The sequence below is a fragment of the Hyla sarda genome, chromosome 4, assembly GCF_029499605.1.
Source record: "Hyla sarda isolate aHylSar1 chromosome 4, aHylSar1.hap1, whole genome shotgun sequence".
NCBI lineage: Eukaryota > Metazoa > Chordata > Amphibia > Anura > Hylidae > Hyla > Hyla sarda.
This window is the reverse complement of record NC_079192.1, coordinates 887,281-904,310: the sequence shown is the minus strand read 5'-3', so window position 1 is coordinate 904,310 and position 17,030 is coordinate 887,281. Positions and strand designations below refer to the sequence as shown.

Sequence of the window (17,030 nt, the reverse complement as noted above, 5' to 3'; positions counted from 1 at the left end):
CCCTAATCTCCTGATATCTCCTCACATAATCTCCATACACATCCTGCCCTCTCCATACATCTCTACCCTAATCTCCTGATATCTCCTCATGTAATCTCCATACACATCCTGTCCTCTCCATACATCTCTACCCTAATCTCCTGATATCTCCTCACATAATCTCCATACACATCCTGTCCTCTCCATACATCTCTACCCTAATCTCCTGATATCTCCTCACATAATCTCCATACACATCCTGTCCTCTCCATACATCTCTATCCTAATCTCCTGATATCTCCTCACATAATAACCATACACATCCTGTCCTCTCCATACATCTCTACCCTAATCTCCTGATATCTCCTCACATAATCTCCATACACATCCTGTCCTCCCCATACATCTCTACCCTAATCCCCTGATATCTCTCCTCACATAAGAACCATAAATATTATGTCCTCTCCATACATCTCTACCCTAATCTCCTGATATCTCCTCACATAATCTCCATACACATCCTGTCCTCTCTATACATCTCTATCCTAATCTCCTGATATATCTCCTCACATAATCTCCATACATATCCTGTCCTCTCCATACATCTCTACCCTAATCTCCTGATATCTCCTCACATAATCTCCATACACATCCTGTCCTCTCCATACATCTCTACCCTAATCTCCTTATATCTCCTCACATAATCTCCATACACATCCTGTCCTCTCCATACATCTCTATCCTAATCTCCTGATATCTCCTCACATAATAACCATACACATCCTGTCCTCTCCATACATCTCTACCCTAATCTCCTGATATCTCCTCACATAATCTCCATACACATCCTGTCCTCCCCATACATCTCTACCCTAATCTCCTTATATCTCCTCACATAATCTCCATACACATCCTGTCCTCTCCATACATCTCTACCCTAATCTCCTGATATCTCCTCACATAATCTCCATACACATCCTGCCCTCTTCATACATCTCTACCCTAATCTCCTGATATCTCCTCATGTAATCTCCATACACATCCTGTCCTCTCCATACATCTCTACCCTAATCTCCTGATATCTCCTCACATAATCTCCATACACATCCTGCCCTCTCCATACATCTCTACCCTAATCTCCTGATATCTCCTCATGTAATCTCCATACACATCCTGTCCTCTCCATACATCTCTACCCTAATCTCCTGATATCTCCTCACATAATCTCCATACACATCCTGTCCTCTCCATACATCTCTACCCTAATCTCCTGATATCTCCTCACATAATCTCCATACACATCCTGTCCTCTCCATACATCTCTACCCTAATCTCCTGATATCTCCTCACATAATCTCCATACACATCCTGTCCTCCCCATACATCTCTACCCTAATCCCCTGATATCTCTCCTCACATAATCTCCATACACATCCTGTCCTCTCCATACATCTCTATCCTAATCTCCTGATATCTCCTCACATAATAACCATACACATCCTGTCCTCTCCATACATCTCTACCCTAATCTCCTGATATCTCCTCACATAATCTCCATACACATCCTGTCCTCCCCATACATCTCTACCCTAATCCCCTGATATCTCTCCTCACATAAGAACCATAAATATTCTGTCCTCTCCATACATCTCTACCCTAATCTCCTGATATCTCCTCACATAATCTCCATACACATCCTGTCCTCTCCATACATCTCTACCCTAATCTCCTGATATCTCCTCACATAATCTCCATACACATCCTGTCCTCTCCATACATCTCTACCCTAATCTCCTGATATCTCCTCACATAATCTCCATACACATCCTGTCCTCTCTATACATCTCTACCTTAATCTCTTGATATCTCTCCTCACATAATCTCCAAACACATCCTGTCCTCTCCATACATCTCTACCCTAATCTCCTGATATCTCCTCACATAATACCCATACGCATCCTGTCCTCTCCATACATCTCTATCCTAATCTCCTGATATCTCCTCACATAATCTCCATACACATCCTGTCCTCTCCATACATCTCTACCCTAATCTCCTGATATCTCCTCACATAATCTCCATACACATCCTGTCCTCTCTATACATCTCTACACTAATCTCCTGATATCTCCTCACATAATCTCCATACACATCCTGTCCTCCCCATACATCTCTACCCTAATCTCCTGATATCTCCTCCCATAATCTCCATACGCATCCTGCCCTCTCCATACATCTCTACCCTAATTTCCTGATATCTCTCCTCACATAATCCCCATACACATCCTGTCCTCTCCATACATCTCTACCCTAATCTCCTGATATCTCCTCACATAATCCCCATACGCATCCTGTCCTCTCCATACATCTCTACCCTAATCTCCTGATATGTCCTCACATAATCTCCATACACATCCTGTCCTCTCTATACATCTCTACACTAATCTCCTGATATCTCCTCACATAATCTCCATACACATCCTGTCCTCCCCATACATCTCTACCCTAATCTCCTGATATCTCCTCACATAATCTCCATACGCATTCTGCCCTCTCCATACATCTCTTCCCTAATTTCCTGATATCTCTCCTCACATAATCCCCATACACATCCTGTCCTCTCCATACATCTCTACCCTAATCTCCTGATATCTCCTCACATAATCTCCATACACATCCTGTCCTCTCCATATATCTCTACCCTAATCTCCTGATATCTCCTCACATTATCTCCATACACATCCTGTCCTCTCCATATATCTTTACCCTAATCTCCTGATATCTCTCCTCACATAATCTCCATACACATCCTGTCCTCTCCATACATCTCTACCCTAATCTCCTGATATCTCTCCTCACATAATCTCCATACACATCCTGTCCTCTCCATACATCTCTACCCTAATCTCCTGATATCTCTCCTCACATAATCTCCATACACATCCTGTCCTCTCCATACATCTCTACCCTAATCTCCTGATATCTCTCCTCACATAATCTCCAAACACATCCTGTCCTCTCCATACATCTCTACCCTAATCTCCTGATATCTCCTCACATAATCTCCATACACATCCTGTCCTCTCCATACATCTCTACCCTAATCTTCTGATATCTCCTCACATAATCCCCATACACATCCTGTCCTCTCCATACATCTCTACCCTAATCTCCTGATATCTCCTCACATAATCTCCATACACATCCTGTCCTCTCCATACATCTCTACCCTAATCTCCTGATATCTCTCCTCACATAATCTCCATACACATCCTGTCCTCTCCATACATCTCTACCCTAATCTCCTGATATCTCTCCTCACAAAATCTCCATATACATCCTGTCCTCTCCATACATCTCTACTCTAATCTCCTGATATCTCCTCACATAATCTCCATACACATCCTGTCCTCTCCATACATCTCTACCCTAATCTCCTGATATCTCCTCACATAATCTCCATACACATCCTGCCCTCTCCATACATCTCTACCCTAATCTCCTGATATCTCCTCATGTAATCTCCATACACATCCTGTCCTCTCCATACATCTCTACCCTAATCTCCTGATATCTCTCCTCACATAATCTCCATACACATCCTGTCCTCTCCATACATCTCTACCCTAATCTCCTGATATCTCTCCTCACATAATCCCCATACACATCCTGTCCTCTCCATACATCTCTGCCCTAATCTCCTGATATCTCCTCACATAATCTCCATACACATCCTGTCCTCCCCATACATCTCTATCATAATCTCCTGATATCTCCTCACATAAACCCCATACACATCCTGTCCTCTCCATACATCTCTACCCTAATCTCCTGATATCTCCTCACATATTTTCCATACACATCCTGTCCTCTCCATACATCTCTACCCTAATCTCCTGATATCTCCTCACATAATCTCCATACACATCCTGTCCTCTCCATACATCTCTACCCTAATCTCCTGATATCTCCTCACATAATCTCTATACACATCCTGTCCTCTCCATACATCTCTATCCTAATCTCCTGATATCTCCTCACATAATCTCCATACACATCCTGTCCTCTCCATACATCTCTACCCTAATCTCCTGATATCTCCTCACATAATCTCCATACACATCCTGTCCTCTCCATACATCTCTACCCTAATCTCCTGATATCTCCTCACATAATCTCCATACACATCCTGTCCTCTCCACACATCTCTACCCTAATCTCCTGATATCTCCTCACATAATCTCCATACACATCCTGTCCTCTCCATACATCTCTACCCTAATCTCCTGATATCTCCTCACATAATACCCATACGCATCCTGTCCTCTCCATACATCTCTATCCTAATCTCCTGATATCTCCTCACATAATCTCCATACACATCCTGTCCTCTCCATACATCTCTACCCTAATCTCCTGATATCTCCTCACATAATCTCCATACACATCCTGTCCTCTCTATACATCTCTACACTAATCTCCTGATATCTCCTCACATAATCTCCATACACATCCTGTCCTCCCCATACATCTCTACCCTAATCTCCTGATATCTCCTCCCATAATCTCCATACGCATCCTGCCCTCTCCATACATCTCTACCCTAATTTCCTGATATCTCTCCTCACATAATCCCCATACACATCCTGTCCTCTCCATACATCTCTACCCTAATCTCCTGATATCTCCTCACATAATCCCCATACGCATCCTGTCCTCTCCATACATCTCTACCCTAATCTCCTGATATGTCCTCACATAATCTCCATACACATCCTGTCCTCTCTATACATCTCTACACTAATCTCCTGATATCTCCTCACATAATCTCCATACACATCCTGTCCTCCCCATACATCTCTACCCTAATCTCCTGATATCTCCTCACATAATCTCCATACGCATTCTGCCCTCTCCATACATCTCTTCCCTAATTTCCTGATATCTCTCCTCACATAATCCCCATACACATCCTGTCCTCTCCATACATCTCTACCCTAATCTCCTGATATCTCCTCACATAATCTCCATACACATCCTGTCCTCTCCATATATCTCTACCCTAATCTCCTGATATCTCCTCACATTATCTCCATACACATCCTGTCCTCTCCATATATCTTTACCCTAATCTCCTGATATCTCTCCTCACATAATCTCCATACACATCCTGTCCTCTCCATACATCTCTACCCTAATCTCCTGATATCTCTCCTCACATAATCTCCATACACATCCTGTCCTCTCCATACATCTCTACCCTAATCTCCTGATATCTCTCCTCACATAATCTCCATACACATCCTGTCCTCTCCATACATCTCTACCCTAATCTCCTGATATCTCTCCTCACATAATCTCCAAACACATCCTGTCCTCTCCATACATCTCTACCCTAATCTCCTGATATCTCCTCACATAATCTCCATACACATCCTGTCCTCTCCATACATCTCTACCCTAATCTTCTGATATCTCCTCACATAATCCCCATACACATCCTGTCCTCTCCATACATCTCTACCCTAATCTCCTGATATCTCCTCACATAATCTCCATACACATCCTGTCCTCTCCATACATCTCTACCCTAATCTCCTGATATCTCTCCTCACATAATCTCCATACACATCCTGTCCTCTCCATACATCTCTACCCTAATCTCCTGATATCTCTCCTCACAAAATCTCCATATACATCCTGTCCTCTCCATACATCTCTACTCTAATCTCCTGATATCTCCTCACATAATCTCCATACACATCCTGTCCTCTCCATACATCTCTACCCTAATCTCCTGATATCTCCTCACATAATCTCCATACACATCCTGCCCTCTCCATACATCTCTACCCTAATCTCCTGATATCTCCTCATGTAATCTCCATACACATCCTGTCCTCTCCATACATCTCTACCCTAATCTCCTGATATCTCTCCTCACATAATCTCCATACACATCCTGTCCTCTCCATACATCTCTACCCTAATCTCCTGATATCTCTCCTCACATAATCCCCATACACATCCTGTCCTCTCCATACATCTCTGCCCTAATCTCCTGATATCTCCTCACATAATCTCCATACACATCCTGTCCTCCCCATACATCTCTACCCTAATCTCCTGATATCTCTCCTCACATAATCCCCATACACATCCTGTCCTCTCCATACATCTCTACCCTAATCTCCTGATATCTCCTCACATATTTTCCATACACATCCTGTCCTCTCCATACATCTCTACCCTAATCTCCTGATATCTCCTCACATAATCTCCATACACATCCTGTCCTCTCCATACATCTCTACCCTAATCTCCTGATATCTCCTCACATAATCTCTATACACATCCTGTCCTCTCCATACATCTCTATCCTAATCTCCTGATATCTCCTCACATAATCTCCATACACATCCTGTCCTCTCCATACATCTCTACCCTAATCTCCTGATATCTCCTCACATAATCTCCATACACATCCTGTCCTCTCCATACATCTCTACCCTAATCTCCTGATATCTCCTCACATAATCTCCATACACATCCTGTCCTCTCCACACATCTCTACCCTAATCTCCTGATATCTCCTCACATAATCTCCATACACATCCTGTCCTCTCCATACATCTCTACCCTAATCTCCTGATATCTCCTCACATAATCTCCATACACATCCTGTCCTCTCCATACATCTCTACCCTAATCTCCTGATATCTCCTCACATAATCTCCATACACATCCTGTCCTCCCCATACATCTCTACCCTAATCCCCTGATATCGCTCCTCACATAATCTCCATACACATCCTGTCCTCTCCATACATCTCTATCCTAATCTCCTGATATCTCCTCACATAATAACCATACACATCCTGTCCTCTCCATACATCTCTACCCTAATCTCCTGATATCTCCTCACATAATCTCCATGCACATCCTGTCCTCTCTATACATCTCTATCCTAATCTCCTGATATATCTCCTCACATAATCTCCATACACATCCTGTCCTCTCCATACATCTCTACCCTAATCTCCTGATATCTCCTCACATAATCTCCATACACATCCTGTCCTCTCTATACATCTCTACCTTAATCTCTTGATATCTCTCCTCACATAATCTCCAAACACATCCTGTCCTCTCCATACATCTCTACCCTAATCTCCTGATATCTCCTCACATAATCCCCATACGCATCCTGTCCTCTCCATACATCTCTATCCTAATCTCCTGATATCTCCTCACATAATCTCCATACACATCCTGTCCTCTCCATACATCTCTACCCTAATCTCCTGATATCTCCTCACATAATCTCCATACACATCCTGTCCTCTCTATACATCTCTACACTAATCTCCTGATATCTCCTCACATAATCTCCATACACATCCTGTCCTCCCCATACATCTCTACCCTAATCTCCGGATATCTCCTCACATAATCTCCATACGCATCCTGCCCTCTCCATACATCTCTACCCTAATTTCCTGATATCTCTCCTCACATAATCCCCATACACATCCTGTCCTCTCCATACATCTCTACCCTAATCTCCTGATATCTCCTCACATAATCCCCATACGCATCCTGTCCTCTCCATACATCTCTATCCTAATCTCCTGATATCTCCTCACATAATCTCCATACACATCCTGTCCTCTCCATACATCGCTACCCTAATCTCCTGATATGTCCTCACATAATCTCCATACACATCCTGTCCTCTCTATACATCTCTACACTAATCTCCTGATATCTCCTCACATAATCTCCATACACATCCTGTCCTCCCCATACATCTCTACCCTAATCTCCTGATATCTCCTCACATAATCTCCATACGCATCCTGCCCTCTCCATACATCTCTACCCTAATTTCCTGATATCTCTCCTCACATAATCTCCATACACATCCTGTCCTCTCCATACATCTCTACCCTAATCTCCTGATATCTCCTCACATATTCTCCATACACATCCTGTCCTCTCCATACATCTCTACCCTAATCTCCTGATATCTCTCCTCACATAATCTCCATACACATCCTGTCCTCTCCATACATCTCTACCCTAATCTCCTGATATCTCTCCTCACAAAATCTCCATATACATCCTGTCCTCTCCATACATCTCTACTCTAATCTCCTGATATCTCCTCACATAATCTCCATACACATCCTGTCCTCTCCATACATCTCTACCCTAATCTCCTTATATCTCCTCACATAATCTCCATACACATCCTGTCCTCTCCATACATCTCTACCCTAATCTCCTGATATCTCCTCACATAATCTCCATACACATCCTGTCCTCTCCATACATCTCTACCCTAATCTCCTGATATCTCTCCTCACATAATCTCCATATACATCCTGTTCTCTCCATACATCTCTACCCTAATCTCCTGATATCTCCCTCACATAATCCCCATACACATCCTGTCCTCTCTATACATCTCTATCCTAATCTCCTGATATATCTCCTCACATAATCTCCATACACATCCTGTCCTCTCCATACATCTCTACCCTAATCTCCTGATATCTCTTCACATAATCTCCATACACATCCTGTCCTCTCCATACATCTCTACCTTAATCTCTTGATATCTCTCCTCACATAATCTCCAAACACATCCTGTCCTCTCCATACATCTCTACCCTAATCTCCTGATATCTCCTCACATAATCCCCATACGCATCCTGTCCTCTCCCTACATCTCTATCCTAATCTCCTGATATCTCCTCACATAATCTCCATACACATCCTGTCCTCTCCATACATCTCTACCCTAATCTCCTGATATCTCCTCACATAATCTCCATACACATCCTGTCCTCTCCATACATCTCTACACTAATCTCCTGATCTCTCCTCACATAATCTCCATACACATCCTGTCCTCCCCATACATCTCTACCCTAATCTCCTGATATCTCCTCACATAATCTCCATACGCATCCTGCCCTCTCCATACATCTCTACCCTAATTTCCTGATATCTCTCCTCACATAATCCCCATACACATCCTGTCCTCTCCATACATCTCTACCCTAATCTCCTGATATCTCCTCACATAATCTCCATACACATCCTGTCCTCTCCATATATCTTTACCCTAATCTCCTGATATCTCTCCTCACATAATCTCCATACACATCCTGTCCTCTCCATACATCTCTACCCTAATCTCCTGATATCTCCTCACATAATCCCCATACACATCCTGTCCTCTCCATACATCTCTACCCTAATTTCCTGATATCTCTCCTAACATAATCCCCATACACATCCTGTCCTCTCCATACATCTCTACCCTAATCTCCTGATATCTCCTCACATAATCTCCATACACATCCTGTCCTCTCCATACATCTCTACCCTAATCTCCTGATATCTCCTCACATAATCTCCATACACATCCTGTCCCCTCCATACATCTCTACCCTAATCTCCTGATATCTCTCCTCACATAATCTCCATACACATCCTGTCCTCTCTATACATCTCTATCCTAATCTCCTGATATATCTCCTCACATAATCTCCATACACATCCTGTCCTCTCCATACATCTCTACCCTAATCTCCTGATATCTCCTCACATAATCTCCATACACATCCTGTCCTCTCCATACATCTCTACCTTAATCTCTTGATATCTCTCCTCACATAATCTCCAAACACATCCTGTCCTCTCTATACATCTCTACCCTAATCTCCTGATATCTCCTCACATAATCCCCATACACATCCTGTCCTCTCCATACATCTCTATCCTAATCTCCTGATATCTCTCCTCACATAATCCCCATACGCATCCTGTCCTCTCCATACATCTCTATCCTAATCTCCTGATATCTCCTCACATAATCTCCATATACATCCTGTCCTCTCCATACATCTCTACCCTAATCTCCTGATATCTCCTCACATAATCTCCATACACATCCTGTCCTCTCCATACATCTCTACACTAATCTCCTGATATTTCCTCACATAATCTCCATACACATCCTGCCCTCTTCATACATCTCTACCCTAATCTCCTGATATCTCCTCACATAATCTCCATACACATCCTGTCCTCTCCATACATCTCTACCCTAATCTCCTGATATCTCCTCACATAATCTCCATACACATCCTGTCCTCTCCATACATCTCTACCCTAATCTCCTGATATCTCCTCACATAATCTCCATACACATCCTGTCCTCTCCATATATCTCTACCCTAATCTCCTGATATCTCTTTTCACATAATCTCCATACACATCCTGTCCTCTCCATACATCTCTATCCTAATCTCCTGATATCTCTCCTCACATAATCTCCATACACATCCTGTCCTCTCCATACATCTCTACCCTAATCTCCTGATATCTCCTCACATAATCTCCATACACATCCTGTCCCCTCCATACATCTTTACCCTAATCTCCTGATACATCATTTGCTATCTCCTTTGATATAATTTCCAGTCTACAACCTGATTTATCAAATTAGTCCCCTTACACGTTGATGACAGTCTTTCACACTCTTGGCAGTCCCTGAATCAGATGTATGAGTTTGTCACCTGGAATGGCTTTCTAACAATTTTGAAGGAGTTCCCAGTGGCAGCAGTAGATGTAACATGATGGACAATGCAGGATAATAGTATTAGAAACAGGTGTAAGCGCCGCATTTACCACTCACAACCATTTTAGATTTTGGCAACTTTTAAACTTTTGTAAAATTTGGAACAAACTTAATTCATACAAAATCGTTGTTATCTAGTCCAGGTCCCCAGTAGCTCCTGCTAGGCCCCATCTTGTCCCCCGATCTTCTGTGTTTTCCTTATTTCGAGGCGAGAACTCTGTGCAGGACCTGCCGGCTCAGCCAATCACTGGTCAAGACAGGACACTGATGCACCCAGTGATTGGCTGAGGGGGCAGGTCCGAGTGGTGGTCTCTGAAACAGGATGAAAAGAGAAGATTGGGGGGCTGGACAAAGCCTAACAGGAGCTTCCGGAGACCAGCTGCGGACCCAGGCTAGGTAAGTGTAAATTTTTTTGTATTTCATATGGGCCTTATAACCACAGCTCCCTATGCTGACAAAAACCAAAGTATAAGAAAGATGATACCCAGCACTCATTAGATTTATTATGCCATAGTGTAGTACAAGGATGCGTTTTCGCCATAGTGTAGTGCAAGGACGCGTTTACTCCATAGTGTAGTACAAGGACGCGTTTACGCCATAGTGTAGTGCAAGGACGCGTTTACTCCATAGTGTAGTACAAGGACGCGTTTACGCCATAGTGTAGTGCAAGGACGCGTTTACTCCATAGTGTAGTACAAGGACGCGTTTACGCCATAGTGTAGTGCAAGGACGCGTTTACTCCATAGTGTAGTACAAGGACGCGTTTACGCCATAGTGTAGTGCAAGGACGCGTTTACTCCATAGTGTAGTACAGGGACGCGTTTACTCCATAGTGTAGTGCAAGGACGTGTTTACTCCATAGTATAGTACAAGGATGCGTTTAGGGGTGGGAGCCTTCCTCAGCTGTCTGCCTACGGCTCCCCTGCCGAAATACGTCCTTGTACTACACTATGGCGTGAACGCGTCCTTGCACTACTCTATGGCATAAACACATCCTTGCACTTCGCTATGGCGTAAATGCGTCCTTGTACTACGCTATGGTGTAAACGTATCCTTGGAATACGCTCTGGCATCAATGCGTCCTTGCACTACTCTATGGCGTAAACGCGTCCTTGCACTATGCTATGGTGTAAATTCGTCCTTGCACTACACTACGGCTTAAACACGTCCTTGCACTACGCTATGGTGTAAACGCGTCCTTGCACTATGCTATGGTGTAAATTCGTCCTTGCCCTACACTACGGCTTAAACGCGTCCTTGCCCTACACTACGGCTTAAACACGTCCTTGCACTACGCTATGGTGTAAACGCGTCCTTGCACTATGCTATGGTGTAAACGTGTCCTTGCACTACGCTATGGCGTGAACACGTCCTTGCACTACGCTATTGTGTAAACTCGTCCTTGCACTACGCTATTGTGTAAACGCATCCTTGCACTATGCTATGGTGTAAACTTGTCCTTTCACTACGCTATGGCCTAATCGCGCCCTTGCATTACGCTATGGTGTAAACGCATCCTTGCACTACGCTATGGCATAATAACTCTTCACTGTGCATTACTGGTGAGTTCCGGGTATCATCTTTCCTCACCTGTGGCTTTACCCTACCTCGTGCACCACCGCAGATTCCATGGAAGTGCCGACATATCCTATACTGAAAAACCAAAGTATGACTGGACAGGAAAATGCCCTGGCTTCTTGGCTGTAATCCTCCCTCACCCTGTAATCTCTAATTTTGAGTGATGGCTCTAGTGGATAGCATGTAGGAGATATGATTCCTCTCATCTTACTATGTCATCTGCATACAGGGACCATGATGTTGAATCACCTATCTAGCGGTGAAAGGTTTTGGTTTATGACTACGTCATATGGTCCCATTATAATTACTGATTGATGTTTCTTCTCCTTGTAGGCGATGACGATGAGTTTGTTAACCCACAAGCACTGGCAGAATACATTTCCACCTCTGATTCAGCAAATCGACTTAAGATCCACGGGCAACTACAAGTTCACCCACCTCCTGATCGTTGGGGAAAGTATGCTGTTCCACTGTCTGTCTATCCTCACATGTACTACCCTCCATTTGTGTCTGGTGGGGGCTTCCTTGTCCCTGGAGAGTTGGTTCCCTCTCTGCACTGGGCTGCAACCACCATCCCTGTCTTCCCTCTGGATGACGTCTTCATTGGATTTCTTGCACTGGCTACCAAGGTCCAATTTCACCATGATTCACGATTCTTTTCCTTCGGTCTAAAGAATGATGACGACTGTCACTATCGCGATGTCCTGGTGGTCCATGGTCTGACACCACAACGAATGCTTGAAGTATGGGAAGCCCTGCCATATGTCAAATCCTGTCCACCAGAAAAGGACTAGAGGGAAGAGTCACTGACTAAATCTACCTCTCCCACTACCTCTGACCATGTCATCTGCAACCCTGCAATGTCAGCCTGAAAATGGAGGAGCTGTCGGTATCACCCTGAAGGAGAAGGGGCAGGCTCATAGCTCATCCTATCTGTATCACCCCGCAGTAGGAGGGGCAGGCTCATAGCTCATCCTATCTGTATCACCCCACAGGAGGAGGGGCTGGCTCATAGCTCATCCTATCTGTATCACCCTGCAGTAGGAGGGGCAGGCTCATAGCTCCTCCTATCGGTATCACCCTGAAGGAGGAGGGGCAGGCTCATAGCTCATCCTATCTGTATCACCCCGCAGGAGGAGGGGCAGGCTCATAGCTCTTCCTATCTGTATCACCCCACAGGAGGAGGGGCGGGCTCATAGCTCATCCTATCTGTATCACCCCGCAGTAGGAGGGGCAGGCTCATAGCTCCTCCTATTGGTATCACCCTGAAGGAGGAGGGGCAGGCTCATAGCTCATCCTATCTGTATCACCCCGCAGGAGGAGGGGCAGGCTCATAGCTCCTCCTATCTGTATCACCCTGAAGGAGGTGGACAGACTTATAGCTCCACCTATCTGTATCACCACACAGGAGGAGGGGCAGGCTCATAGCTCCTCCTATCTGTATCACCCTGCAGGAGGAGGGGCAGGCTCATAGCTCCTCCTCTCTGTATCACCCCACAGGAGGAGGGGCAGGCTCATAGCTCCTCCTCTCTGGATCACCCCGCAGGAGGAGGGTCAGGCTCATAGCTCCTCCTCTCTGGATCACCCCGCAGGAGGAGGGTCAGGCTCATAGCTCCTCCTCTCTGGATCACCCCGCAGGAGGAGGGGCAGTCTCATAGCTCCTCCTATCTGCATCACACTGCAGGAGGAGGGGCAGGCTCATAGCTCCTCCTATCTGTATCACCCTGTAGGAGGAGGGGCAGGTTCATAGCTCCTCCTATCTGTATCACCTTGCAGAAGGAGGGGCAGGCTCATAGCTCTTCCTATCTGTATTACCCTGCAGGAGGAGGGGCAGGCTCAAAACTCCTCCTATCTGTATCGCCCTGCAGGAGGAGGGGCAGGCTTATAGCTCCTCCTATCAGTATCACCCCGCAGGAGGAGGGGCAGGCTTATAGCTCCACCTATCTGTATCACCCCGCAGGAGGAGGGGCAGGCTTTTAGGTCCTCCTATCTGTATCACCTCACAGGGGGCGGAGCAGGGTCATAGCTCCTCCTATCTGTATCACCCTGCAGGGGGGTGGGGCAGGGTTAAGCTCCTCCTATCTGTATCACCCTGCAGGGGGCGGGGCAGGGTTATAGCTCCTCTTATCTGTATCACCCTGCAGGGGGCGGGGCAGGGTTGTAGCTCCTCCTATCTGAATCCCCATGCAGGGGGCGGGGCAGGGTTATAGCTCCTCCCATCTGTATCACCCTGCAGGGGGCGGGGCAGGCTGGTAGCTCCCTTCAGTGTCATGGCCAGCAGCCTTCTTGGTTGTAAAGAATTTGCACTTTTATTACTTATGTATTTGAGGTATATGCATAATTTATTGATTTGTACAATGAATATATATATATATATTTTTATGCAGAGATGATTCATTGTTATTATTGATTTCTATTTATTGATGTTGTAATAAATATCTGTCACAATGCAGTCACGTGTATAATTCTACATAACCTGGAGCAGCACAGATCTGGTTGTCCTATGGGATTTCAGGAGAGGGGTGTGTCAGAGAATGAGCATTACATAGTGAGACTGGGTGCCCATAGAGGTGGGGGTCCATAGAGGTGGGGGTCCATAGAGGTGGGGGTCCATAGAGGTGGAGCCCATAGAGGTGGGGGTCCATAGAGGTGGGGCCAATAGAGGTGGGTGCCCATAGAAGTGGGGGTCCATAGAGGGGGGGGCCATAGAGGTGGGGGTCCATAGGAGGTGGGGGTCCGTAGAGGTGGGGGCCCATAGAGGTGGGGGTCCATAGAGGTGGGGGTCCGTAGAGGTGGGTGCCCATAGAGGTGGGGGTCCATAGAGGTGGAGCCCATAGAGGTGGGGGTCCATAGAGGTGGGGCCAATAGAGGTGGGTGCCCATAGAAGTGGGGGTCCATAGAGGTGGGGGTCCATAGGAGGTGGGGGTCCACAGCGGTGGGGCCCATAGAGGTGGGGGTCCATAGAGGTGGGGGTCCGTAGAGGTGGGTGCCCATAGAAGTGGGGCCCATAAGGTGGGGGTCCACAGAGGTGGGGCCCATAGAGGTGGGGCCAATAGAGGTGGGTGCCCATAGAAGTGAGGGTCCATAGAAGTGGGGGCCCATAGAGGTGGTGGCCCATAGAGGTGGGGGTCCATAGAGGTGGGGGTCCATAGAGGTGGGGGTCCATAGAGGTGGGGGTCCATAGACCATAGAGGAGGGGGTCCATAGAGGTGGGGGTCCATAGAGGTGGGGGTCCATAGACCATAGAGGAGGGGGTCCATAGAGGAGGGGGTCCATAGAGGTGGGGGTCCATAGAGGTGGGGGCCCATAGAGGTGGGGGTCCATAGAGGTGGGGCCCATAGAGGTGGGGGCCCATAGAGGTGGGGCCCATAGAGGTGGGGGCCCATAGAGGTGGGGGTCAATAGAGGTGGGGGTCCATAGAGGTGGGGGCCCATAGAGGTGGGGCTCCATAGAGGTGGGGGTCCATAGTGGTGGGGGTCCATAGAGGTGGGGGTCCATAGAGGTGTGGCTCCATAGTGGTGTGGCTCCATAGAGGTGGGGCTCCATAGAGGTGGGGCCCATAGAGGTGGGGGTCCATAGAGGTGGGGGCCAATAGAGGTGGGGGTCCATAGAGGTGGGGGGTCCATAGAGGTGGGGGGTCCATAGAGGTGGGGGTCCATAGAGGTGGGGGCCCATAGAGGTGGGGCCCATAGAGGTGGGGCCCATAGAGGTGGGGGTCCATAGAGGTGGGGGCCCATAGAGGTGGGGCCCATAGAGGTGGGGCCCATAGAGGTGGGGGTCCATAGAGGTGGGGGCCCATAGAGGTGGGGGTCCATAGAGGTGGGGGCCCATAGAGGTGGGGGTCAATAGAGGTGGGGGGTCCATAGAGGTGGGGGTCCATAGAGGTGGGGGTCCATAGAGGTGGGTGCCCAGTAGTGCAGAGTATTTCTGACACTGGAAGTATTGGCTGTTCAGTAAATCACATGACCTGTACTTGCTCACCAATCCAACCTTGATGTTATTTTATCCAGAAGAAGAGACGATGGCCTTTCTGGAGGCTGCCAGTTCTGAATTTACTTATGAAGCAGCCGAGAGCTGCACCAGTACTTATACATAATACATTATTTTATTTAATTACTGAAATGGTTAACACATTTCATACTCTCCACTTTAGGTCCCATATAACATTAACCCCAAGTGCATGGTAGAAGCAATAACCGTGCATTATCTGCAAAAGGTGCATTAAGAATCTTCAGCCACCAGGGGGAGCTCAAAGACATAGGAAAACTGGTAGAGAATAGCTAGACCAAAGGATGTTGTCCATATCAAGAGAAGTGGTACTGTGCCATGTGCATGCATACAGAAAAAGAAGTGGTACTGTGCCATGTGCATGCATACAGAAAAAGAAGTGGTACTGGGCCATGTGCATGCATACAGAAAAAGAAGTGGTACTGTGCCATGTGCATGCATACAGAAAAAGAAGTGGTACTGTGCCATGTGCATGCATACAGAAAAGGAGAAGTGGTACTGTGCCATGTGCATGCATACAGAAAAAGAGAAGTGGTACAGTGCCATGTGCATGCATACAGAAAAAGAAGTGGTACTGTGCCCTGTGCATGCATACAGAAAAAGAGAAGTGGTACTGGGCCATGTGCATGCATACAGAAAAAGAGAAGTGGTACTGTGCCATGTGCATGCATACAGAAAAGGAGAAGTGGTACTGTGCCATGTGCATGCATACAGAAAAAGAGAAGTGGTACTGTGCCATGTGCATGCATACAGAAAAAGAGAAGTGGTACTGGGCCATGTGCATGCATACAGAAAAAGAGAAGTGGTACTG

General features: G+C 46.2%; 1 protein-coding gene across 1 annotated transcript in view; it reads left to right on the top strand.

The window, feature by feature from the left end:
• The window catches only part of LOC130367535 (N-acetyllactosaminide beta-1,3-N-acetylglucosaminyltransferase 3-like), a 197,746-nt gene extending 184,609 nt beyond the window's left edge, over positions 1 to 13,137 (top strand). Inside the window, exon 4 of the mRNA XM_056569964.1 lies at positions 12,545 to 13,137. Coding sequence (XP_056425939.1) covers positions 12,545 to 13,005 — 461 coding nt within the window. The 3' untranslated portion in view covers positions 13,006 to 13,137. The remainder of the gene's footprint in view (positions 1 to 12,544) is intronic.
• Positions 13,138 to 17,030: the final 3,893 nt, after the last annotated feature.